The following is a 27,014-nucleotide window of genomic DNA, read 5'->3' on the forward strand; positions in this document are numbered from 1 at the left end:
CTCTCACCGCTGACCAATCGCAGTCATCTCTGCTGGTAAGCACTAGAGTAACCACAATTTTTGTTCGATATTGTTTTGAAAGAAAAGGGCAGATTATCCTAAACAGGACAGTTTACATTTCAATCCAGTTTCTTAAATATCTGAAATGTTCTAGTAGAAATCTGAAATGCAATGCATTTCTTCAGTACCAGGGATCAAAATGGGCAATGGGGAATTAGGTACAAATATATTAGTTAGATTATGATTGGTGGAAAATAATGAGAAGCATTGTGATTATGTATAAGATATAGTTCCTCCAGTCACAAATAACTGTAGAGTTGGACTTGGACATGAATCCGGTCAAACTTATAAACCTTTAAGTATCAATGGCTTCTTAAATATCTATATTAGATTTATAGAAATCATGCATGCAGATTTATGCTCACAGATCATTTGTAGTTGAGATTTTCATGTTACTATATGCATTAACCAATACAGCATTGTCATGCTGGTTTCAGTTCTTCATATTTGGAATAATATAAAATAATTAAATAAGATGCACTTTGTGTCAGCTATTCATGAAAAGGCTATGTGTACTTACACATCCTAGAATTTTCTCGCTTGTCTTGAATGATCTTTCCATCGACTGCCTCTTCCTAATATGTCTTAAGACCTGTCTTGTTCATGATCATCTGTGCTTCCCGTCTCGTCTTTTACCATCTGTCCTGGCCAGTGTCTTTCAATTTCAATATGGAGATTGTTGTGAAGGACACTGGTGGCATTCCTGACCGCGGCCTCTGTAACCTCAACCTCACAAGCTCTTGCTTCTCTACAATCTATACCAACACGGAGATACTTAAGGGAAGAGATGTGGTGAATGCTTATATCAAAATCTCCAGATGGAGGGCCTGCTCCTTGCGCTTTTATATCAAAAAGGAACTTTTTAAGCTTGGGCATGGCCCCAACCTCAAATGTTATTGGCCCCATCTGAACCCTCCAAAAACCAAAGTAGAATTCTTCCAAACATGGGAATCCAATGTTACGTACGATAAATTCTCCCTTGGAGGCTACTGTTTTTGTCCATAGCCTGAGAGCATTCAGGGAACGGAAGTTACCAAGAATCCTCAGAGTGTCCTTTCCCACAGGATTAACACTAATGTCTAGGAAGGTGATTTTAGACAGAGAGGCCATCCACTCTGGAATTCTAGGAAAATAGTAGTCTGTGAACATGTCAAACTTCTGAAGGAGATGGGGAGGCGACGACCAAGAATCCAACATGAATTTGAGAGAGCATCCTTTACTAACATCAGATCGGATACGTAGATACTGAAGCTTGTGCTGGCACAGTCTAATGATGGATGAAACAAAACTTTCCGTATAACTTTTCATGCCACTGTACATATCATCAATACACCAACTCAAATCAAGATATCTTAATTCAGTTAAATCGCCCATTTCTTGCAATGTTACCGAAGGGGCAGTACTATTAACTTTTACCCAGGAAAGTTTCTGCAAAGCCTTCATGTTTCCAATTCCTTTGGGCAGGCTCTTGTAATCAGCACGTAAAAACACCAGATTCTTAAGCCGAGTAATACCTTTGGGTAATTCTTTTATCTTAGTATGTTCTAGCTCTAATGTCACCAATTGTTGTAGTTCACCTATTTCCTCAGGAAGTTTACTGATGCTTACTTCAATGAGCCTTAAATATTTCAACTGAAACAATCTTCCTATACCATTAAGGTAATGATTGTCCAATGTATCATTATTTTCTATGTTAATCACACGCAAAGACTGAAACTCTGAAATAGGTGGCATATGATTAGTCGACCCATAAACAGTGAATGAACGGGCACAAGAAACATCCCTTGTTGAAGGCCTTGCATGACCATCTCGATGATGACACTTAAGGGACAACCGACGAACCTTATCTTGTAGTCCGCACACACGATTCTGATAACCAATAAATGTTATAAAGTTTTCTTCAATTGACTTGGACACAATAAGATCAAGAACCATGTCATGTACTCGGCAAGTGTTAGATCGATCATCATATTTGATTCCAACTACTTGTATCAAGCTCCTGCTAATTAGTTCGTTAAAATAATGTTCACCAACATCCTCTAGGCTGCGTCCACCTTCTGTAGCAATGAAACCTTCAGCTATCCATCTCCTTATTAGTCGATCCCTTTCTATTATGAAATCTTCTGGAAATGTACTGAGGTATAGTAAGCATGTCTTAAGATGATGAGGAAGGTCAGTATAACTAAGAGAGAGGATTTCTTGCATCTTTTTCACAATTGGATCATTTTCAACAATAGAATCTCGATACTTCTCCCATTGTTCTTCTGTTTGTGGTTTATTCACCAACAAACTGGCCATAGTGATGATAGCTAACGGTAAACCACCACATCTTCTTAATATGTCATCTGACACCTCTTTTAAGTGTGGAGGGCAATTGTCTCCTGATCCAAATATTCTTTTGAGAAATAACTTTTCAGCATGAATGGCACTTAGATGTTTCATTTCAAAAACTTTATCTTGGTCAGAAAGACAACATGATTCTGCTACATAACTGATTTGTGTCGTGGTTAATACTCTACTGCCAATGTTACTGTCCAGCAAAACACATCTGATTGTTTGCCAGTCTGTGGTACTCCAGATATCATCGATTACAATAAAGTACCTATTATGCATTTTACCATGGAAGCATATATTAGTAAAACTACAGTCGTACATGGTTGAGGTATATATTATTCAAGGATCAGTATGGTTATTAATTAACTGTGTGTTTTCGAGAAAAAAATAATTAACTGTTTTAGTAAGACTGTTTAGGTCAGAAAATGGCTATTTTAGCAAGACTTTCATGTAGAACAGTACACGTATGTAATACCTTTTACCATCGATGAAATCCCTCAGTTTATTGATGAGCAGCTCTTCATCCCATGCTTCAATGCCTACGTGCTCCACCCCAGTAAGACTAGTTAGTATATTTCTGAATATTTTTCTCATATCAGGTTTCTGGGATACTGACACAAACGCTCGGTAATCAAATTGCCTTGCAATTTTATCATATACTTGACGGGCAAGAGTGGTCTTGCCTAAACCTCCAGGTCCCCAAATCGATACCACCTTTAGCTTTTGTACTGAGTCACCTCCTTCTGTTAACCACTTGATCATATCATTGGTTGGTTCATCAATACCAACTAAGCTTTCTACTTCTGCATACAGTGCTGGTAATCGAGGGTCGGCAGGTGCAGCAGCACTAGAACTTGAGATGACCCCATCAAAGTTGTACCTCATCCGTCGCTCACTTGCACTATCAACACGAGCCTTCAGCTTCAGTATGTTGTTTGCGATGGCATGACAAGCTCCAAGTGCCCTCACCTGGTGAATGATCTTTCTGCAGAAACATTTCATATCAGAGTTGTTGGAGCTGCTACCAACTTGGTGCATGAAGTTGTCAATGCAATCCTCGATATCATAGGACAGCTCTCGGATTTGGTTCCTCCATTCCTTCACCTGAACATCAAGGTCTTCAATATCTGACAACTTCAGGAGGAGAGCGTTCATGCTGCTTAGCTCATCCTTGAGTGAGAGGATCTCATCGCGCACGCCCTTCAGCTTACTGTACTCCTTCTCTATCAGGGTGGAGATCTTCTCGAGTACAAGGCTCACAACACCTGTTGTAATGCTCACCATATGTTCACACAGTCTGTATCAAGCAAGCTCTCGTCGAGGAGGATGGTTTGGGAAGAGAGGGGGGTGGGGGGCGGTTTGCAGAGGGAGAAATGAGCTGAGGGTGGTGTTTGAGCATATAATCCATCATCAGCCCTCCTCTTTAGGATTTATATCACCTTGCCTGTAGCCTGCTGCTAGCACACAAATACCACAGTTTTGACCTTCAATTACTATATGTTTATAGATTACAGCATTGGAATTTGAGAAATCCAACCCATGTCTAACATGACATGCTCAATGTTCTTCTGAATGCACTTCACAGTCACTGAGTCACACATAGTAAAACATTACGATACTTAGCACACACTGGTAGTAGTTTTTAGTTAAAAATTACATACTGTTGCTTAGAGACCAAATCAACAACGCAGCGTGCAGTCGTCAAAAGTAATGCTTTCAGGTCAATTTCCTGTCCAGGCATCAGCCCTTTTCATCCAATTGCACATAATAAAGTCAACCTGAGTTTTATACTAGGGATACACCAGAGTATAAGCTTTATCCAATGTTGGATAGACTTGAACTTGGTTCAACATGGAATGGCAACATCCAAAACCCACCTCAGTGAACAACTTTAGAATTCACCATAGAAGATGTGTGATGTTGAAAGGCAAGAGGTTACATTATTTGGTTGCAGGTAACGTACCTTGACTGAGCTTACACATCATACAGACGGCATGATTACCTGGCAATGGATGATAAACGGGGAGTATTTGGCCAAATCGGCAAATAACATCCAATTCCATGGAGCCTATGTTGGTTAAGATAAAGAGTTTATTTGAAAAGTGGCAACCGAGAATAAGTGCAAAGTCTCTGTATGGCTTTTCATGCTTAGCAAAATTCTAACAGCAGACTGATCAGGTTTGTGTCTTATGTGGTCAAGCAAATGAAACTGTGCCACATCTGTCTGTAGACTGCCCCTTGTCAAAGCACCTTTGGGGGAACTTACAGACATGGATAAAACTGCCTGGATTTGTGTCATTACTGTATGGATTGCAAGGAATTTTTAGGCAGCTTGGTAACTCTTCCATAATCAAGTATAGGAAGCATACTTCATAATTTTTTATGGCATTCTTATTTATGCTTGTTCGAATGAATGGAATAATCATTTTTTTTAACATGATTGTCATTGTCTTGAGCAGGTGATCCGGTCAATTCAAGATGATATCTTTCAATGAAGGCTAACCAAGGAAAATGACAGGTAAACTGCTGATCATCACCTATGTTTGTTTTTCCTGTTGTTAATTGTTTGTTTTAGGTGTGGTTTTTATGTTGTTTTTAATTGCACTGTTGATATTTCTAATTAGCCCTTATATTGAAGTCTCTTCTATTTGATGCAAGTCTGAGTTCGTGCCATTCTTTAAAAACAAAAAAAAAAAGGAAGCAGGTCCCCTATAAGGAGGGTTCACATCACAACTCAGCAAAATGTCCCACAACTCCTGCACCTAAGGGTGACAGCTGAGAACCTCAGTTAATGTGATGATACCACCATCTTGCCTAGCATGGTAAGAGAGAAATGAGTAGGGCGACCATCCAACAGACCTCGCAAGAAATCTATGGCCCATCTAATGATGTGTGAAATGGTTGAGCTATCTTTGGAGTCTGTTGCTCTGATTCTTTAGGAATGGAATGCAGAAAACTGCCCTGACAGTGGCAGGAACATATGTAGGACAGCATGAAGGGGTTAATAAATTAAATAAAACCAGGCTTACTAACTTAGGGTGAGTTTGAGAGCGAGGAAAGAAGTAGAAGATCACGTATAATGAGGTATCTCATTTGTGAATGATATATAAGTATTAGCTATTCCAAACTTGAAAAATGGTTAATATGATTTTTTAAATCAACTTTTTCATTTTTTTTTCAAAAATGCACTGTTTAACAGTTTGAGAATTGTGCTCACAGAAAATGAGTGGATTTTTTTCCCCTTCTCATTCCAAGCAAACTCACCCTTAGTCAGGACAAAGTTATTGAATAGTTCTACATTGAACAAATTGTTGCTCTTTAATTTTTAAAATATTGTAATGGTTCATAACTTCAATTATTGCATACAGCGTTAGATTCTGAGAAATCTAAACAGTATCTAATATGCATAGAATGTTCCTTGTCATTGTACACTTCACAGTCACACAAAGTAAAACTTTAGGATACTTAGCATTCACTGGTGATAGTTTTGAGTTAACAATTACCAATTGATGAGATAAGTAGACAGTTTTTAGAATATAATTGTATTGTTCTTATTACCTTTCGTAAGTACCTTTGTTGAGACTTAATCAACATGGCAATGTGTATTCATAAAGAATCTGACGATTGCATGACAATTTCCTGTGTACGAAGCACATGGTTTGGTAACTACGAGATAAACACATCAGCTTCTTTCATCAAATCGCATAGTAAAGTCCTTTGACTTTGTCAATCTGACTTCATAGCATAAGCTTCAGCCAGTGTTCATGTCAAGGGGTTAGGCCCAAGGATAGTAGGACCTCGGCTACATAACTCGTAGCCTTGGCCGGTAGCAGCCGCAGGAGGTTTCTTCCCGTGATCAATGGTGAAAGGGAGAGATTTAGAGTAGAAGAGAGACTAGCAATAAGATTGATCTTTGTTGATTCCAAAACCTCTGTCTAACAGCCTATTTAAAGGCGCCAAGCCTGCTAGCCTAAAGGAAAGAAACACTCAATTCTAATTGAAATGCAGGAGTTTTACAATCTTTGGTTGCAGGTAGCATGGACTGAGCTTACATAATATGCGGATGGCATGATTAAATGGTAAATGGAGAGTATTTGGTCAAATTGGCATATAGTATATTCCAAATCCATGGAACATCTGGTGCTTAAGTCAGAAAGATCATTTGGAAAGCAGCAACTGACAATAATTATATAATCTTTGTGCAACTTTTCATGCAGAGTCAGATTTTTGTCTTATGTGGTCAAGCTAATGAAATTGTGCCTCATATGCATGTAGAATGCCCCTTGTCAACGCTGCTTTGGAGGAAGATACAAGCATGGATGAAACTGACTGGATGGGTGTCCTTGCAATATTGATTCCAAAGAAATTTTCAGCTAGCTAGGCGATTCTTCAGTAAACAAAGAAGGGAAAGCATGTGAAAAGAAAAATACTTTTCAAAATCAGTCAAGTACCGAATAGATCCAAAACGTACAGCTTCCTCCAATAAGCAAGCAATGAACTAATCAATATGCCTAACAAGCTACGAGGTACCTATGCAGTCGATTGTTCTGCTAATTCTTTAGGACAATAGAATGCAAAAAAGTTCCCTGACATCGTTTTACTACTAGTTATCAAGTCAACCTGCTGGGCAACAGCTCCAATGTCATGATGCACCATGAGCAACCAGACGAAGGTGAGGAGCTCTCCTCCTCTGCCTAGCTGCTGAGCGTGCAGCTCCACTTGGCACTTGCCAGCAACATAAATGAGAAGCCTCATCCACATATCTCTAATCTCCACCAGCGTCTCGAGCCATGCCCGAGGCTCCTCCTGCTCTGTGAGGCATTCCTCATAACCAAACTCCAGGTGATCTTCCACTAGCTGGTAACAAGTCCCCAGAACATCCTGTTTTCTGCTGCCTTTGTTGATGATCTTCTCATAGAATGATGCTATCGTGTCCTGTGCAGAACCACTCAGTGGCAACATGGAAGGCTGCATAACCAAGAGGTAGGCTATGTAATTGGATATCTTTCTGCATGTGTCCATGATATCAGCGGTACTGGTTGATGTTGCCTCGCTACCAATGACATTTAAGTCAGGTTGTTTTCGCAAATGCAGGTCAGTGTATATATGCAGGAGAACAATGTTATTACCAAATGAATTAGCAGGAATGTTCAGCGTGCAATTGATAATAGGTTGAAGATTTACCCAGTTTTGCTCCTGTATAATCCTCGTAAACTCTTCGCGAGCAAGACGTCTCACCCATGTCACGACGTTCTCCATGATATCCTTGTTCACCTTGGCATGCTTGGTGTGCCATATCTTTCTGAACCAGAGCTTCTTGTTGACTGCATTCAGCATCTTTCTTAGGATAGTCAACATTTTGGATGATGACCTTGGCTCGTCAAATCCTATGCAGGAGCTCAAGAAGCTGAACTGTCCCATGGAATTTGACCACAGTGGCCTCTTCTCTGGCCAACCAATATGACTACACAGAATTAACCAGGATATGTGGGCTAGCCTATGGCAATTTTGAGCTCTGAAGAATGCCCAAGTCCATGGTGACATGGCAACAAGGAAGATAGAGCAAACATCAAGAACAAAACCGCCGATGAATAACACATAGGTGATTGCAATGTCAGCTCTGTTGTATTGTTGTTTGCTGCATGCAGTTAGGAAAAGCACAAATGCAGCAATCATAAAGACATGGCTGATGCACCGGAGTATAAAACCACTCCTTATCCGAAGAACCATGGCCTTGGTGTACAGATCATCATACATCATGGCAAGCTCAACCTCCAGCAACTTGGATACCTGCTCTAGGGGCCTATCTCCTTGGAACCTGAAGACATGACGCTCTTTCATTTGCGAGATGGTGCGTCCTGAAAAGAGGTCGTGCACACAAAGGATTGATTTTAGAACATAGCAGATTGTGTCAAGATAGCTTCCCTTGTCAATCTCAACATTCAGTTTTGGCAATTGCCAACTTGTTTCTTTCAGGCCATCTCGGCTACCGCACTTGAGTGCCCATGTCCTCTCTCCATATCTGATTATCCCAGCATGAAACACAAGAATGGCTGGAGCTAAAAGCTGCAAGCTGTGCCGACCTGTCGATTTCCAAAAGGCGTACAAGGCAAGGTAGACTTGGATGGACAAGTTCAGCAGGTGCCTCAACCATAGGTTGTTGTCCTCAATGGAGAAAGCTGTCATGGTGTCCTGCCCACCGAGGTGGATGAGGAGGAAAGGTACCCAGAAGAATGCTAATCTGTTGCTGCTCCTACCAGATCCATCTGATGTATTGGCACTCTGAACATTTCGGGAGATAAGGCCAAGGGCATATACTGCAACCATGTCTGCCCCCACATAGGCTAACCATATGACAAGTCTGAGAAATATGTTGATGTTATACCGTCTGATGCTGCCGGTGACAAAGAGGAAGATTTGCAAAATGAAGCTGAGGAGCACCACTAACTGGATTTCCCACTCGTTCCATAATTGCACCAAACCACCCATTGTTGAAGCCATGTTCTAGTTGGCACTTGTACTCTGCATCTCTCCAATGCCTGCTTACAAGTTGTAACATGAATATATGTTGTCAGTTTGTTGCTTATGGATTCTTGTGTGTGCAACTACGTGTTTTCCATTGTAATCATACCAGCAATAATAAGAAAATTAAGAGAGAGTCAAAAGGGAAATCATCGCTATTTAATTTCGATTTTTCCCTCGAAAGCTATTGATTTGGGTTCGTATAACAGGTAAGTTGAAACCTTTAATTCTCCATCGTTTAACCTTGTTTATTGTTTTCAGTCTTCTCTCATTTTATTACGCTTGGCGTTGAGTATATTGAACTTGGAATTTTATACATATATAGGTTGTTAGAAGTCCATCTACATTTTGAATCAGCATTTCTATTGATGTTGCCAACAAACCAAAATCTTTTATCCCTCCATTGCAAAAGAATTGTGTATTGAAGTCCCTACCATACAGATTGTATGCAATTAATCAATGCATTGTAGTAAAATTGACACACTAGCTTTGCCGGCCTCGAAATGCACGGGGGAATCTTATAAAATGTATGCTTGATAAATGTTCTGAAGATATAGCACAATAGATATGACAGTATAAAAACAAAATTATAAAATTGAAGAACAATTAATTTACAAAATACTACAAATCACGAAATAAAACAAACTATGTGTGGATGTATTTTAAAAGTGTGTCTAGATGATTTTTAAAAGTAAAATCTAGATTACTATGGTTCAAAAAAATCAAATGTCAATAATATTTCTGGAGTGTAATATAAAAATAGATAATGGTACAGTTTCTCAAAATTATTTTGTAGTTCTGCATAAATCATGCTGGTTTGGTCTTTTTGAAGGAAAACCAGCAGGGCATCTGCTACTTACAAAAAGTTTGTGTGTGTGTGTGGAAATTTGGTTTCCTTAGAGCATAAGGAAAGAATCCTTTATGAAAGTTAAATATTATCTTCCAGAATGTAAGGGCTAACAATATCCTTATTACCTTTCCTCACTGTTTTTTACCCAAATTTATGTCTGTTTACATCCTTCTGAAGTTGTGCACCGGCCTTATTGTGTTAAAACCAAGTTCAGGTACCCATCTTTAGATTGCATGCTACTATCCTAGGATGCAAATAGCCAGGGACAAGATGATATTGGCAAGATGGAAGAATATCGATTTTGTTTTTTTTTTCATTCAGTATAACAAACTAACACTTACTCCAAAACTTAATATTTCAAAGCAGAAGTCGGTATCAGACAAGTACCCATAAAAATATTCAGAGCATGGTTAGCAACTCCACAATTAGAAGTAGAAGCAGCTAATTTCAGCAAGAAAACGACAGCTCGAATAAGGTTTTTTTCCCTCTTCTTATTTTCAGAGAGCAGATCACCAACTTGTGCTGGCCGCCAAGAAGCAGCAGAGAACAGAAGAAGAGTGTGAGAACGAAGAACAAGCAGACCTGACCAAGCAAAAGTGTGACGACGAATCAGGAGTGGTGCGCCGACACTCCGCTCGCCGGCGGCGCTCCTCCGGCGACTGAACGAGAGAGAAAAGAGGGATCATGAAGGAGCAGGTCACAGAGGTCGACATTGGAGTAGTCCTTGCTCACATAAGCGAAAGGGAAAAAGCTAAAGACGATGGCAGTGTACTAGCTGTGTTTTGTTTGTTCACAGACTTCCCTTTCATTCTTAAAACAAATGGCACTTTTACTTTTGGGAACGCTTTGGATACCAACATTACTGACATCTCAGAGTATCACCAATAGCTTATTTAAATTTGATCATCCATATGATGATTATCTAAAGCAGTTTCATCCTTCGTATCTCTTTATACACCAGAAGATCATTCATATATGACATTATCCATATCTCTTTGGAGAATGAAGAGAATATCTAATATAGAGTTTCTCTCTTTTGATATAGATGATATCTAAAAATAAAAAAATAATAGATATTCTATTGACACAGGAGAGCTGTTGGGGATGCTCTTAACCTCCTAATTTTAAATCAATTAAGAAAAATCAAATTAATAAAGGAATAAGAAGATTTGGGCCGCGTTCGTTTGGAGGGTCTGTAACCATGACACGAAAAACGTAGTAATTGATTAGTACATGATTAATTGATTATTAAAAAATATAAAATAGATTAATATGATTTTTGAAATAACTTTTCTATAGAAATATTTTAAAAATACACTGTTTAGCAGTTTGAGAAACGTAAGTGCGGAAAACAAGACAGATAAGTTAACTCATTGGGGAGCGGAACGCGACCTTGATCTCATTCCTATTGGTAGTGATTTCGTGCACGCTGCTAAAACATACCCTGGTTCGAGGAAGGAACAGTGGGTTCTCAAAATTCAAGGTAATGGGCTCCACTTCTTTCCTGAACGGTTTTTACTAATTTCAAATGTAGCTGAAAAAGTACAATATTACATGGAATTTATAATCAGAAAATTAATCACGAACGGGCTTCACAATAGAAACCTCTTTTTTTAGCTTCTTTTTCTCTTTCATCTTTCCTTTAGCAGCTCCATCTCCAGAAACCTAAATAATTGTTCTTTAGCAACCATGATCCAACAGTTAATACTAATCCACCCTTTTTTGTCCTCTATTGAATCCGAGGCCAAAATTTATTAGATGATGTGACACTGGTTGTATTTTGGAAAATAACTTTTATATGCATTTGTGTAGTTGCATCCACCATTCACTTCTTTAACGGCTTTACCTGTCTACCTTTTTCCAAACACACGAATTTCTTAAACTTAATATCACACCAGGACATAACTTACTGCACAGTAATGCACTGATGAAGCTCTCGAAACAGTGGTACAAGCGAAAACTGCTTTGCTACTAGCTGGCAAAGAAAAGGAATAATCACCATCGATTTGATTCAATAGGTTCCACCAACATATTAATGTGAAAAACACATAATATTAGTATTAAAAAATACACAACTATATCTTTATTCTCATAAATGAAATCCTAGTAGACAATAATAGTTGCCATCTTACTGTTATTCCCACAACAGAAACATAAACAAACTAAAAGTGCATGCTTACCCAATACATACATCATGTTTTGTTCACAAGCCTATATATAGCTATGGTTCAGGACACGGTCGAATAGAAATCTTCGATTACAACACGAACAGCAATCGGGATACGGACCCAATGGCTGCTTCCATCATGCCAAGCCAGATTACCAAACGTATAGTCGCCTTGGAATCTTCGCTTTGCCTTCAATGTTACCTTGAAAGACTGTGACCTCGTGGCTTTATCAAACACTAACATCGTAGGTTCAACTAGCATGTCAACGCCAGCAGGAGGTTGAAGAAATGCTTTATACACTGCATCAGGTTGGCCCACGTTGGTGACTGTCCTTGATAATGTTTGTGATGTCTTGAGATTGGGAATGGCAATTGATGGGAGATTAAGGTCAGATAAAGAGCGTTCAATTGTTGTGCAGCTGCTATTTGCATTTGACCCGATCATGCAGTTGAATAACATTTGGTAATCCGAAGGATCGATGTCATATACAAGTCCAGGGTCGCTTGCCTGAGTCGGATTAACAAAGCCAGCTCCGTAATCGAAAGGATCTGCGATCTTGTTTGGGGTTCCATCAGCTATCAGCGGGAGACCATTGTTATCCGTAATGTGTGCTGCACAGAAGTTCACTATTATTGAGAAACTGGGATCTCCATTAACAAAAATGTGGTGTTGAATAGTCAGCGGTGTCCCGTGAAATGTGAGACCTAGTTCAAAGCACTAAGTAGAGGCCTAATATCGAGTATCAGAACACAAAACTAATGACGCTTATGCAATGGTTGTATTGGAAAAACACTCATGACACTTCAAGAAATTTAGAATTTAGACCAGACCTTTATTTTCTTGTGGAATAAAATCTTGAAGAACTAAACTGTTGATATATACTTGTTATACAAGACAATTTAAACTGATTTCTAATTAAAAAACCTAAAACTATTACATATAGTTAGTATACTTTATAAGTCTTGGGGCCTATAATTTTTGGGGGCCCTGTGCGGTCACCCATCTCGCACGGCCCCCGGACGCCCTATTGAATAGTTACTTCACTTTATATCAAATTACTTCCTAATGTACTGATATCAATTAGTGGCCTACTTACCGGTTGTCATGATTGCTGATTTAAGAGCAGCAGGTGACCAGTCTGGGTGGACTGACTTGAGCAAGGCCACGATGCCGGATACATGTGGGCAAGACATTGATGTCCCTGAATCAAAGAAATAGGGGAGCCCCAGTTCTTTGTAAATGCCAACCTGTGGTGCTGCTGCTAAAATATTCACCCCAGGTGCAGCAATATCAGGCTGTTTGGAGTATACAAATACATTACAAAAATTAATTGCATTGACATACTAAAAATATTGAACTATATTATTTCCATTCAAATTAAAAGTGAAATAAACAAAAAGCGTTTACACGATTTGTTGTTGTATCATGAAAAATAATATATAAGCAACACGGAAAAAATAGTACTCTCATGTGTGCAGTACAGAAATTGTAAGGTTACTCTCATGTTGGGTGTTTAGACAATTGAAGGGGGCCAAGTAAAGCATTTGATGTGGATGTAATGCCTTGGGCCCTTGGCTCAATAGATCACAGCAAAATTGGCTCATGTGTATTGTATAAATGGGATTAGTTTTCCATAGCTTGATTTAGGTGAATATGGAAGTAAATTAATCCTATAATGGGCTCGTAGAAATGTCTGATATTTGGGTCCAGCGGTATCAATAAATGTAGGGGCATTTGCAAATTTGCCACTCGTTTTTTCTAAATTGCATGGATGCCACTCGAATGACAGTTCTAGTGGTATTTTACAATTTTCTAGTGGTAGTTTTGCAATAATATTTCAAACCAGTGGTAAATTTGTAATTGTCCCAGATTAGTACCATGTGCCATGACATACAATGTCTATCTGTACCTACCTTCATTCGATAATTACGGTTTTAAGAGTTTAGCAACTTTTCTTGAAGAGTTCAAGCGTGGTAATTACAAATCATTCATGAGATAATGAGCTCTTTAGTCGAACTGGCCACTTGCACCTCAAAGCATACAGGTGGTAGTCTGTATATTGTCCAAAACTATTCATCTGATTACCTGATAAATTTACAACATTCACTCACTAAATTATCAAAGTAGATTGTTTTTCCTTATATCATTATAGAAAATTTTTGAATCTGTAGTTTTCTATTCCTTATATCGTTGTACCAAATTTGTTCAGTAGTTTTTACAGCAACGTCTAAGATGAATGCTGCAACGATACAAATGTAACAAAAGGCACATTCCATGGTAAAATATTGATGTAGGAATTCTGAAGTACAATGATGTGTCCAGAGGAAAACAATATAGGTGAACCGCTTGTGCCAAAGCAAAGCACAAATATGGAACTGTTTGTTCTTTATGGTTATTCATATCAGAAAACTAGTTAAGCACAATCTCATATATATACCTTGAGAACTGTAGGATAGATGAAGCTTGGGCCCCTAGATGAGAAAGCAGCAATCTTTGGAGCAGGAATTCCTCTTCCAGTTGTTGTTTGACTTAGTGAAATCTTTGCCCGTGGGTTCTGAGCTGTGCTGTCAAGAAAAAAAAAAAAGGAGAATTGAACAAAATCAATTGATTTAGCGAACATGCATGTACTTCCTCCATCCCAAAATAAGTTCACCTTTCTAGTTCAAATTTTGGGACAGAGCGAGTATATGTTTAGAAAAAAGACTTTTGCTGGGTTTTGCCTTATATATATTACAAAAGAAATGTAATATCTCATAACTTTATTTATGTGCTCTTATTCTCTAACCAATGATATATCCACTTGTCGCCTTTTTTTCTCACTGTGATATGCTTTTGCTCAATAAAGTCTATTTTGATTTATTTAATTGGGACATCCAAATAAAACTTTCAAAATGCAATGAAATAAAGTTAACCCATATAGCTCTGCCCAGGAACACGTTCTTCATTTAGAAAAGTGCTCAAGAATGTAATGATTCATCAAAAATGGAACTTATATTTTGTAACTTTCATTCTAAAATTTCAATTGATTCTAGTTTCATATGAACAATGCTACAGAGTTCAGCAGTAGAAGCAATCCCACAAATTTAGGGGAATAATTTGATTTGTTACAAAAATTTTGTTGGTATATGGGATTGACAATACAATTGCACTCAACGTCCGAATGGAATCGAAAAGGCAAAAGTCCTTGAAATTATTAATCAACATGTAAATTCTGCAAAGATCATAAATTAAGAAAATAAGATTTAAGTTTATTCCTAATTCTAGTATCCTTTTTCTCTACAACAAACCATTGTTGCATGCATGAAACTTGATTTGGCAGATTTTACTTGCTATGGTCCAAGGGATCATTACAAACAACACCCATTTCTTTATTTAAGAGACATACGCGATGTTATCCGATCGTCTGATTAATCGCAATTAATCAGGCTGATCAGTCCCGTGACCTCAATAAGGCCATTCGAAACGATCAGGCTTATCAGAAACCTGATCGTCCAATTAGCTAGCAATTAGGTCCGATCAATTGGGCGACCGGAAGGGGTGGCAATCAACCGATCAACATGTGACTTTGGAGTTATGGGTCAGCCTAGGCAGTCTTTAGTCTATTAGAATTTTGGTATGGAGTATGGGACTAGAATTTTAGTCTCTTAGAAATATGGAGTACGGGACTGGAATCTAGAGTTATGGGCACCTCAGACAACAAAGCTCAAAGATAAGTACCATCTAACCATCAAATAATTCCTCTATTATTCATTTTATGTTGCACACTAGTACACTGCATAGATTGTAGTACTGTACCAATCAGCCTCAATTAATTGATCTAATCAACCTGATTGGTGCAATGGAGATCAGGTCCGATTGGCTGATCGGAGAGCATTGCACATACGTTCAATCCTTATATTTTTACTGGATGGAGGAAACGAATATCAAGCACCCGTTTCATAGTATGAGGACAACTTTGGTATCAGCAATTATGACTTAACCACAAGCTTTCACATGCTCATTGTTGCCCCGTGTTTTTAAAATAATGTTATATATTCCTGTGGGCTGTGGCCTCTTCCAGCTTTTCAACAAACAACAAATTGCATGTGTAAAGCATGCATATAAAAATCTAGACCTTATACATACCTGAAATATTCAGAAATCTTGAAGGCAACCTCTGAATCAACAGCAACACATGGGATGGTTAAAGCGAGAAACTGCCAAGGAGCAAGAAAGTCACTACTTTGCTGTGTGAAAATAAATCCTTCCCCTCCATTTTTTATCACTGCAGATGCTAAGTTAAGCAATTGTGTGGGAGTGAAAACAGAGTTGACATTAAAGCAAAGGATGATGTTCCCCTCCATATCTGTACTATTTGCAATAGTCAAATTACACCTGCAAATTTATGAGCCATTTAAATAGAAAGTTATGCTAAAGTTTCACTACATATTAAGGCATGACAAACAGTAACTCCAAATTACTAAAATTAAGCAAAAACAGAAAAGGTAATGCAGCTAGGAAAACTGAAGAACATATAGTACAAGCATACATGTCATTAACATAGAGCTTGAGCTTGTGAAAATGATTTGCTTTTCCTGTTGCCACAAATAAGGATTGCCCCTGTAAACATTGAGAAAGTGGAATCATGCCAACTGACATGCATGCATTAGAACTTGAAAGTGAATATAGTAATCTATGTAAGCACATAGCTAATTACAAATTTAGAATTGCATACAAACATGTGGGTACAGTGTTTGGAATTATTCTAGTTTTTAATGGAAAGTGTTATTGTAAACTTAGTATTTCTTAACAGCATCATAGACATAATGCCTTCTCTTTTGATGCAGGATGATTCTGAATTTAATTTAATATAAGACTGATAAATAGATGTGCCCAACTGCCCCTATGATCTAGTGATACAGAAAACAGAGTTCCTTGCTCGAGATCATTAATGCAACCTGTGTGATCCTTAAAATCATTACATATAAGGATTCCTCTATAAATTTTATACAAGTTTTCCTTTCAAAACGTGGAAGAAAATAAATACCACAATCGTTTGTCCATCTCCAAGGGTGACAGCAGTAGGGAACAGCCGATCCATCGTCGATGCTGCAACCGTTAACAGCCATGGAGCAACATTGTATACTGTCTGGGCATATGGCCCATAATTCCCAGCTGCATATATCACCGGTATGCCCTTCGCAACCGCATGAAATGCTGGAATGTGCCCTGTTAAGCTGAGTATGGAGAGTGACAGGATGTCAACTCCATCATGTATGGCATCATCTATTGCCTTGATCACGGCTGCCTCGCTGCACGTTGCAGCGGCCGGTGGTGCAGCGACGCTCCAGCAAGCCTTGTAGACAGCAATGCGAGCTTTCGGGGCACCACCCTGTGCAACACCGGATGCCAGACCATAAAGGCTAATGTTGTGGACAACATTGCCAGCCGCTGTTGAGGCCACATGGGTGCCATGGCCATTAAAATCTCTGGGGGACAGGAATTCAGCTTCAAGTTGGCTTTTGTTAACAACGTCAGCATACCATCTTGCACCAATGATCTTTCTGTTGCAGTTCTTAGCACTGAAGGACATGCCCGATTGGCAAATCCCCTTCCATTTCGCAGCAGGAGGAGCATAGCCAGTGTCATCAAAGCTTGGTGACTCTGGCCAGATACCTACAAGGCAGAAAAGAATGACAATTTGTACCATGAACTGAAAGATTTCATCAGATAACTCAATTAAGAGATAGGATAAATATATCATTGTGTGTGTACTTTTTTCATTAGGATTTAGTGTTCTTGTTAAATGATCATCTGAAGGCAGCCTAAATATTCCTCATGTACAATGGGATAATGGGATAACATATATATATCAGCTCAAATTACTGTGTAACTTTGTGTTTCCAATTATCATTTATATATTTGCCATTTGAAGGCAGACAAAGCAGATGAAATCATTGTAACCTTGTACAGTGCATATCAAAAAGAAAACAAATTGCTCACCTTACAAATAACCTTGTACAATTCATCTCAAAAAGAAAACATAGCTCACCTTAGAAATGATAGTTTTCTTGTCTGCTGTTATAATTTTTACCAAAAAAATGTTAGGTTTTGCGATGCTAAAATTCAGGGAAAAGCACATTGGTTGTGTAGCACTATCACAATGAAGTGTAAGTAGGAAAATATCATCACAAGTAGATGAAATCATGGGCAATACCATAGGATTATCACTACTTTTTGCCTCCTTGCTTGCAAAACATCTGTTCTGCTCATGTGAAAAACAATAAGGGGATGGTAAAGAAAAGTGCTGCGAGCCATGATCAATCTAGTACTGCGGGGAGACTTTCTCACCCTTTCCTGCTCATAGCCTCTTCCACCTTCTCAATCCCCTTTACATCTTCCGTCTTCCCGCTGCCACCATCTCCATTTCGCTTTCCTTGACGCAAGGTCCGGGCTACCTCACACCTGTACCTCCTTCAGACAATCCATCGAACACCTTGTGTGGATGCGGCTAAGACAAAGAACGAAATCCACGATCGATGAGCTGTACGATCTTCCACCTCCCTTCAAGCCCCATACCAAGAAAACCGCCCCGCCATGGAGGAAGGAGGAGGAGTTCGCCCACCGTCTCCTCTCCCTCCTCCTCCCCGCCACCGTCGTTGGACCGCCTGGATCCAACCACCCTCCCGCCGGGTCGTTGCCTCCTCGCCTCCAACTCCCCCCTACACCGGCTGCCCTCACATACGGCTACCGCCGGCCTGCCTCGCAGCTCCAAATCTTTGAGCGCCGCCGTTTGCTGTCGAGCCCCGCTGCTTGATGCCACTACCCTTCGCTCGCCGTCGAGCCCCATAGCTCTGCTCCTCAAGGCGCCGCTAGGAGTGGAAACGTGACAATGTCATTTTTTTTTTACTGCCCTAATTAATTCTTAAAAAAATTTACCTTAAAACTATATAAAATTTTATTTTCAATCAATTTTAAACTTAAATCCTTAAATTTTATATGCGAAAAAATTAGACTCATTGCCACACCTAGGCTCTGGTATTGGATTAGGGCAGAGAGCTAAACATACAAGTTGTACAATTGATTATCTATTAGGTTGTCGAACAATATTTAATATATCATTTTTATGTTTTGTATTTATTACATGCAATCAATACATGAACTTTTTCTATAAAAAAAGTTGCATACAGCTTAGGAGCACGTACCAAGAGAGCAATAGATGAACAAACAAATAATGTTTTTCTTTAGGTGGCTGTGGTGGGAAAGGATTTATATACTATGGTATTAGACAATAATGGCTTGCACGGTGTTGCGAAATTGGATGAATATTAGTGATCACTCTAAGATGGAGGGCTCTAGATCATCTTCTACCGTCACACGCTATACACACGCTATAGTAGAAATATTAATTTTTAATCACTACAACATTTTTTTACTGTAAAATATCTAGTGCAACAGCACCAGTGCTCTGGCATTGTGCATGTACACCTACTTAATATTTTAGATTTGAAGCTGAAACCAAATTCATATACATCATGCTTGACTCCAGTTGCTGTTTTCATGTGCTTTTATATTATAAACCACTTACACTACTCTGTAAAACTGGGTATAGTTTCGCAAAATACTTACTACTTTTCTCCAAAAAAAAATTATTATGAACCCTATGTTTTCATTTTTCTCTATAGTTGCATTAAACAAGGATGGTCATTGCTCCCTTTGGTAAAATACAAGCCGCTTTGACTTTTTTAAATCAATCATTATACAATTTTAAATCAAAAGATCTTGTTTTTGACTTTTGTAAATAACATGTATCCATTCGTCTTATTAATGTGAATTTTTTTCATTAAATATAATTTAAGCACGGCATATAATTTCACAAATTTACACTAAATTATTTAGTATGGAGTATAAACTAAAAAAAAGTTACGTAACTGCCGTATTAGGAAAGCTCATGTTATGAAAAATTTGAACATCATTTTCACAAATTCTCAAAACATATATGCTAAATGATTCTGGTGTAATGCTCTCTCTATTTAATATTGTAAGATGGTTTGCTAGATTCATCCATTGATCCATGTATATATTTTTCTCTAGATTTATTTGCATATATATGAATATAGGAGAGAAAAATTATCATGTGGAACCGAGGCAATATATAGCAGATGATACATATTCACTTTGTATAGTACAAGACCATATTCACGGTGATAAGTAGGCGATATTTTATTAGTTTTTAAATTTTTAATTTTGAAAATAAATCCCCTAAAAACATTTTTCTAAAGGTAGCCTAAAGATTTTTTTACCATCTTTGAAAAGTAGTGGTACAGCATGCTTGGTACGGTGTCAAGGATTTACTAAAGAGTTTTTTTACTGTCTTTAAAAAAGTATAATGAGATACCATATTTTTCAGTATAAACATTTAGTATGTTAAAGTACAATATACCTAAATATATCTAAGGTAACAAAATTTTGCACTAATTTTTTTGTGGAGCCAAGTGGAGGTACAAAAGTTCACTTTCAGACCTGAATCAATAACTCCGATGATGATCCCATCTCCCATGTTGGCATCTGCCAGCAGTCCGTTTTTCTGATTATAGGGCAGCCCCATGAAGTCCCAGCTACGAGTTGTGACCATGGTATGCATCTGGTTCATCCACACACTCACAACTCCAGGCAGCCCTGTATGCTCAAGATTAATTAATTTATGGTTATTCTCTTTAGGACAGTTATAGCTAACTCTAGGTTTGTCTTAATTCAAAACCTAGCTTTTCAAATTTTATCAAGTTTGTAGAAAGATATAGATATATTTGCAATCTAAAAAAATAAATGCTATAAGAATATATTCAATGGTGATCTAATGAAACTATACTTAAAGAGAGGGTTGACTTATGAAAACTAAAACTAGAGTGACTTGTAATATAAAACAAAGAGTATTTTATATATCGGCCTATGTGTGTAGCAGTTAATTAAGCACCTATAGCCTCCAATTTTTTTTTAATAAAATTCGGTTGACTTTAGCATGACATTTAACCATGTCTTATTTCAATAAATTTAAGTAATCATTGTTTATTTTATTGTGACTTGTTTTATCATTAAAGTAACTTCAAGCATAACTCATATTGTTGTATACTACATTAAAATTTTGACTAACACATGCAAATGGTCAACCTGAAAAAGTGAATGATGTTATCTATTGAAAATGGAGGGAGTAGATTGTTTCGGACTTTGTCTCAAAATATAAACATTTCTAGGATTGAAAATATGTACCATAAAAGCAAGTTCAATAGTATACCAATTACTAGCTCTAATTCATATATAGTCAATCTAATAGTTAATTCATAAAATAGCTATCTACGAAACATATACTATTATGTCCTACCTATCATACACACATTATGTCTTGAAGTTCGTACTGCAGCTGGCTACAAATCTGCAGCTCACTGATCTTCCTTCTCCTCTCTTATGCCCTTAAAATATGTTTATAGCTGATTTATAGTCTGTTATTGTACCTACTCTAATATAAGTATTTACGCACTGATTCTTATTATTTCAATCATTCTAATTATTTAAGAGCTAATCAGATGCTTTGGAAAATAACTAATCAATCCACAATTCAAAAATTGTCCACTAAATAACTAAAAGAGAATGTTTTAACATCCTTATATTTTGAAAAGAAAATGTAATAACTAATTTAGATCATTTTGTTACCTCTGATGTTTCTTGCTTGCGATTCAGTGAGCATTGCAGAAAAGCCTGAAAATCCATGCTTATAGCTGTAGACAATGGATTCGGAAGCCAATTCCTTGCTGCATATATAAAGAAGGAATGTTAAAAATGAAACATTTCAGAATACTAATATACTTTGATCAAACTTTAACAAAACAACCAATTTAAAGTGGTGTGTCATATAACTATAGCGTTTGCACCATTTTTTTTAATGAAACTATGTAAATTTAAGATGGAGTATCACAGAACTATGGATTTAGTAAGATAATATCAGAAAACTTCATATTTATATAGATTTAGTAAAAGGAAACTTTCCAATAAATAGTATTTTGACTGTAGTATCAATGTTTATATAGTGTATTTTTGTCTGTAGGATAGAACTTATATGGGGATGCAAACTGAGGACAAGGCACAAGGGTTTTTGTACAGATTTGGGCCCAGATGTGCTTTTTATACATCATTTGTAGTTTGGTGAAACATCTACTTAAATATTTAGCTTTGCGACAGTTTAATCAAATTATGTGTATTTATGTGAAATTTTCTCCTATAAATATCAAATGATAATGTAAGATCTGATCTCTGTTTATTTAGCCAAGGGATTAGTTTTGTTTAAAACAAGCAAATGATATTAAGCTGCAGAAAATAAGAAAAAAAAGGTTAGACGGGAACTGCAAAACTAAAAAAGACAAGGAAGAACAAAAGTAACTAACAATAGCTTAAGTAATACTTCAAAAAAATTGTGAGAATCCAAAATTTGTCATTGACAAACGTCCAAGTCAAAGAAATATCATCAATGAGTGTGAGCTCCGTAAAACATCATAGTACAAGCGACTTTGTCTCTGAAATGCTATTGCTGTCAAGGTTCCCTCTATCACGCCCTATTAAATTAACACATCACTGGTCTTGTAGCACTTAATCAATGGCTGCTAATAGAATCCTAACGAACATGGTATTTTTGGGACAATGCCACTCATACGATGGTATTTGAAGGAACATACTTGTCAATGACATTTTTTAAGATTAGGCGCTTATTGGTGGTATTTTTTAAAATTTTAGTGCTTGTGAAATAGGATTTCTTGGATTTTCTCGAGAGAGAATGTCATTGCCAAAATTTGAATTTAAAAACTTAATTATAGTTGATTATGTGGTTTTTTAATCGTTATTTTTTTAACATTTGCCTTTAAAACATGAACAACATACATGGAAATTTTACTGGCAACTTATTTCTTGATTGCTTATATGTCGTCTAAGGCTAGCTTATTCACCATTGTACACGATAGATAATTTTATTATATATATTCTGTGGTTGATGGTCTTCAGGATACAACATTATGCCAGTGGTTTCTATAGCTAGCTCAAAATTTAGTAAAGTATACTTCTCGGATGACTAAGACTAATTACCATCAAGCCAAATTTATGACTACAATTTTAGGATGACAAAACCAACTCTAGCATGAAAAGCATGTGTAGACCATGGAGTGCTATTCTGCATTATTTTTCCAGCTCAGTTTTGTAGCACAGGAATGGTAGTGAAGTACTAGAGCTGTTCCCATTGTCATTGGTCTACATCGTACAAGATCAGAACAAAACTAAGAGTATCTCCAACAGCTCATCAATCCTATCCTCCATCCTAGAAATAGAGGATGAAGAATAAAAGTTGAGCTCCAGCAGAACATCTATCTCATCATCTATTTTTAGATGTCATCCATATTAAGAGAGAAACTCTATATTTAGATGTTCTCTCTCCAATCCTACAAATAGATATAGAGGATGTCATATATAGATGATCTGCTAGAGTACAAAAAGATATGAAGGATAAAAATGTTTTAGATCGTCATCCAAATGAAAATATGGATAACCAAATTTAGATGAGCTATTGGGGATGCCCTAATGGCCAAGCTAAAATATAGTTCGACCACATCATATATAGATCATATCATACACATGCAAATAAGTTGATGCCAAAAATAAGAATATCCACCGCTACAGATTCGTGACGAGTCAACACGACCTATCACGAATGATTTTTTTTCTAACGGGTTAATTAAAACCTTGTTTGAGATATACTCCTACCTATGTATGGGGGACAATATATCTGTCCACAGGACCACAGGTATGGGGTCATAGTTGTGTAGCGTCATAGATAATCTGTAATGGGTTACAGCCACGACCTGTTATAAATGATAAGTTATCTATGACGCACACTTCCTAGACCGCTAAACTGTGTATTTTTTACGAAAATTTTCTATAAAAAAGTTGCTTAAAAATAATATATTAATCTATTTTTATTTTTTATAATTAATTAATGATGTACTAATCTAGTACTATGTTTTTCACACCGGATAACTTACCCCAAAACTATCTACAACGTACGCAGCCGTAGTTAGATGAACCGTTACATACAGGAGCATAGATAAGAAAAAAAATTTAATCATGGTTCTGTTCTATAACAATTGATAACATTTTTATACCAAGTCGTATGAAATAAACTTTATATAAATCATAGATTTCGATGAGTTCTGCAACTTTATACTCTCTCTCCATCAGACAAAGACTTCATCTTTGCCTCTTCCCCCACCCCCCCCCCCCCCCGTTTGTCTCTCAGAAGGAATTCAATTCCTGAGCAATTATTACTTTAGATTTTTGTAAATTGGATGACAAATGCCTTGGGATATGAAAAGGCAGAGAACAATTTTATTGAAGTCGACTCCAGTTGGCCAAAGCCAGTTTTGTCTTTATATGACTCAACGAGAAGCACACAATTATAAGACTAGAAACTATCTACTTGTTTAGACTACCCTATAGCTAAATGTCGTTGAAGTCGACAAGATTGGATGTGGTGGCTATTGACAAGGTTGCTCCAGGAGACCTGATCTTGAGTGAATTGTGTTTGTCATGCGACTTGACCTCCCTTCCTAGAAGGTTTATGCATTTATACCGCAGAATCTCATCCCCTCTTCTCCAAGTAGGAATAAGGGGAAAACCTTGCAGAGCACAACTAGGTAGGTGTGATTCAGTGATTGTACCTGGATCCAACTAGTTAATATGTCATGTCCGAGTACAAATCTACAAATCTCCTATTTGATCGTACCTCTTTTGGAGTGTGATGATACCCATGGTAGTTAACAGGGTACGCGGTATTCCCGGATATATGTTAGCGTGTGTGTATTATAGGGTATGTCATTTCTATAGCACTGAAAGTAACGTAATCTATTTTGAAAATAGTATTTACATACACAAATATTCTTCATTTGTAAAATAATCTCTTTGAAAAAATTGTAATACATTATGCAACTCTTTATTTACCATCCAAGCATATATATTGCTATCGTACGTGATATTTCATCTTCCCTCCAGAACTAGGTCAAAACTTGTAGCATGAGGCATTCTCTTTTTTTTTTGGTACCAACTAGATAAAAATTAATAAAATAATGGTTGTGGTGTCCTCTAGCATAGTTTTTTAGAGATGTCATCCAGTCATATTTTTGTGATGTCCACTGAAAAGTTACACAGGTTTCGTATAGGAAAATTTGCCTAAGTAGATCGAGCCACAACAACAGCTACACGAACAAAACCTATTGATGATGACGATGGCTTGAACAAGAACTAAAATATAGTGTCTTGTGGTCTTGTCCAACTTTTGAATTTGAAGCCTTTTGAACTACAAACTGAAGATGATCGAACAGTTGTCCTGCACTGCTTTTAATTTGTTTTTGACTTACCTGCCGAGAAGTGAAGCCAGCATGGTGTGGTGTGAGGCAGTGACAAGATCAGCATCTTCATGTTGCCTCTCCCCCAGGTAGACGATGTACAACTGCAACCGGCACTTGGATTCATCAGTTCTTCAGTTAACCTCTCTCTACACATGCTACTTAATTAGTATCATGTTCTAAGAGTAATCTGACTGAATTTTCTACAAACTCTTACCTCTTTCGCTTCTCCTGATGCTTCAGGCGAAGCGAAACAAGGTCCATGCAAAGCCAAGATCGCAGCAAAGATGAGAGCACATGCAGTTGGAGCACTCACAAAGAAACCCATGTCTTCTGTTTCTGTGACTTTTGCTGTAGTAAGTTCTGCTGTGCCATCTTCAGGCTGAGACACCTTTTTATACCTGATCATTCAGAATTATTCATTCATGGTTGGCGTTCTAAGAAACTGCTGATAAATCCTGATGTATCATTTTCGGTGAAACTTCAGAGAGGATAACAATGTCATTTTTTTCAAGCTGGTCAACCGTTGAACACATTGATAACAACCCTGTTGTGATCTGCTGCAACCACATAGATAGCTAGCTAACATGTGTCACCTCTGCTTAAATTAATGGTGCATTATCCCCGGCACATCAGGCAGTTGTTTGTAGATGTTTGAACATGATTGGATACACTTCAATTCCAGTCTTTTTCTCTGTGGAAACTTAGGACTGAGTTCTGAATGTTCTAAGCATAAAACCATTCAGAAATCAACAGGCTAATTTGTCTATTTGCTATGGGTGCATTAGCCGTGTTATCACAGTGGTACTAACTCATTTTTTTGTCCAACGTTTTTCAAAGGCTCACGTTGGTTTTATTTGCCTGACCTCCTTGCTACATTGACAAACCAATGAAACATTGGTTGTCGAGTTGTGATCCAAATTCATTTGCACTCGTATAAAAGCCAACTTTGACGGAGCAAAGGGGAAGCTGAAGTGGTCCATTGGGCTATGCACCCGGGGATGCCTGGGGATGCAGGGGTGGAGCCCCATGGGTTGGATTTTAGATTTTCACCATATATATATACTTCCTGTAAACTGATGTTCGGTGTTATAACCTCATCTGATATAGTGATGATATTTGTTGGTTGGCGTCAATGGTTTTTCTCTTCTACTTTAGGAAGATTTTCCATATTAATTAAATCTCATGTCTTGTGTGATTGATATATTGTTGTCCATCTTTTATTTGCCAATCATTTTCTAACGTTGAAGAATGTCTTGAGGAAAGGATTCATATACGTTCTTTTTCATAGTATTGTTTTAACAGTTAGCTGACGCGAAGATCGGTTCCGAAAAATCTCAAGTTTCTACCTTGCCTTCTTTCATAGGAGAAACAAATTTATTGCTGTTAATTTTCAGAAATCTCTTGATATTTGCAAAGGATCTCGTAAAAAGTACGTAGTTTTGCCATTGATCGAGCAAGTTAGATTTTCTTTGCTACCAAGTAATAACTCTCTATACTAAAGTGTACCACTAAATTCTTTGTTGTGTAGTTCTCTCTCATTTTTTTCTAATAAACATTGGTCACTAAAAACTAACCAACGTCGCATAAAAATATTTGGAGGCATCATTAACAAGATGGCCATAAGCTAGATTACCGCAGGCACTTTTTAAAAAAGTAATTTTA

The 27,014-nt window shown here is 37.5% G+C and overlaps 2 protein-coding genes across 2 annotated transcripts; both read right to left on the reverse strand.

Moving 5' to 3' along the window:
• Positions 1–8,895, reverse strand: LOC102711843 (disease resistance protein RGA5-like). Its single transcript, XM_040528801.1, has 5 exons — positions 7,015–8,895; positions 3,907–3,971; positions 2,870–3,691; positions 581–2,662; positions 1–29 (listed from the first exon to the last, which is right to left on the reverse strand). The coding sequence occupies exons 1-4, from the start codon at positions 8,893–8,895 to the stop codon at positions 646–648; spliced, it is 4,785 nt and encodes a 1,594-aa protein (XP_040384735.1). The 3' UTR covers positions 1–29; positions 581–645.
• Positions 8,896–11,796: 2,901 nt separating this feature from the next.
• On the reverse strand, positions 11,797–25,695 carry LOC102707068 (subtilisin-like protease SBT3.9). The gene is made up of 10 exons (XM_006662850.2): positions 25,567–25,695; positions 25,362–25,453; positions 21,622–21,719; positions 20,437–20,592; positions 16,961–17,589; positions 16,463–16,533; positions 16,060–16,308; positions 14,372–14,498; positions 13,031–13,229; positions 11,797–12,545 (listed from the first exon to the last, which is right to left on the reverse strand). Exons 1-10 carry the CDS (start codon positions 25,675–25,677, stop codon positions 11,995–11,997), a joined length of 2,283 nt encoding a protein of 760 aa, XP_006662913.1. The 5' UTR covers positions 25,678–25,695; the 3' UTR covers positions 11,797–11,994.
• Between the last annotated feature and the right edge of the window lie 1,319 nt (positions 25,696–27,014).

The sequence above is a fragment of the Oryza brachyantha genome, chromosome 11 (assembly GCF_000231095.2).
Source record: "Oryza brachyantha chromosome 11, ObraRS2, whole genome shotgun sequence".
Lineage (NCBI taxonomy): Eukaryota > Viridiplantae > Streptophyta > Magnoliopsida > Poales > Poaceae > Oryza > Oryza brachyantha.

Coding starts and splice junctions, on each gene's coding strand:
- LOC102711843 (XM_040528801.1), bottom strand. CDS start 8,895: ATGGCTTCAACAATGGGTGGTTTGGTGCAATTATGGAACGAGTGGGAA. Junction 3,692..3,906: donor ATTTCTCAAATTCCAATGCT/GTAATCTATAAA, acceptor TGCTTGATACAG/ACTGTGTGAACATATGGTGA. Junction 2,663..2,869: donor GATTTCATCGATGGTAAAAG/GTATTACATACG, acceptor AATGCATAATAG/GTACTTTATTGTAATCGATG.
- LOC102707068 (XM_006662850.2), bottom strand. CDS start 25,677: ATGGGTTTCTTTGTGAGTGCTCCAACTGCATGTGCTCTCATCTTTGCT. Junction 25,454..25,566: donor CATCAGGAGAAGCGAAAGAG/GTAAGAGTTTGT, acceptor TGCCGGTTGCAG/TTGTACATCGTCTACCTGGG. Junction 16,534..16,960: donor GAGATGGACAAACGATTGTG/GTATTTATTTTC, acceptor CAATGTTTACAG/GGGCAATCCTTATTTGTGGC.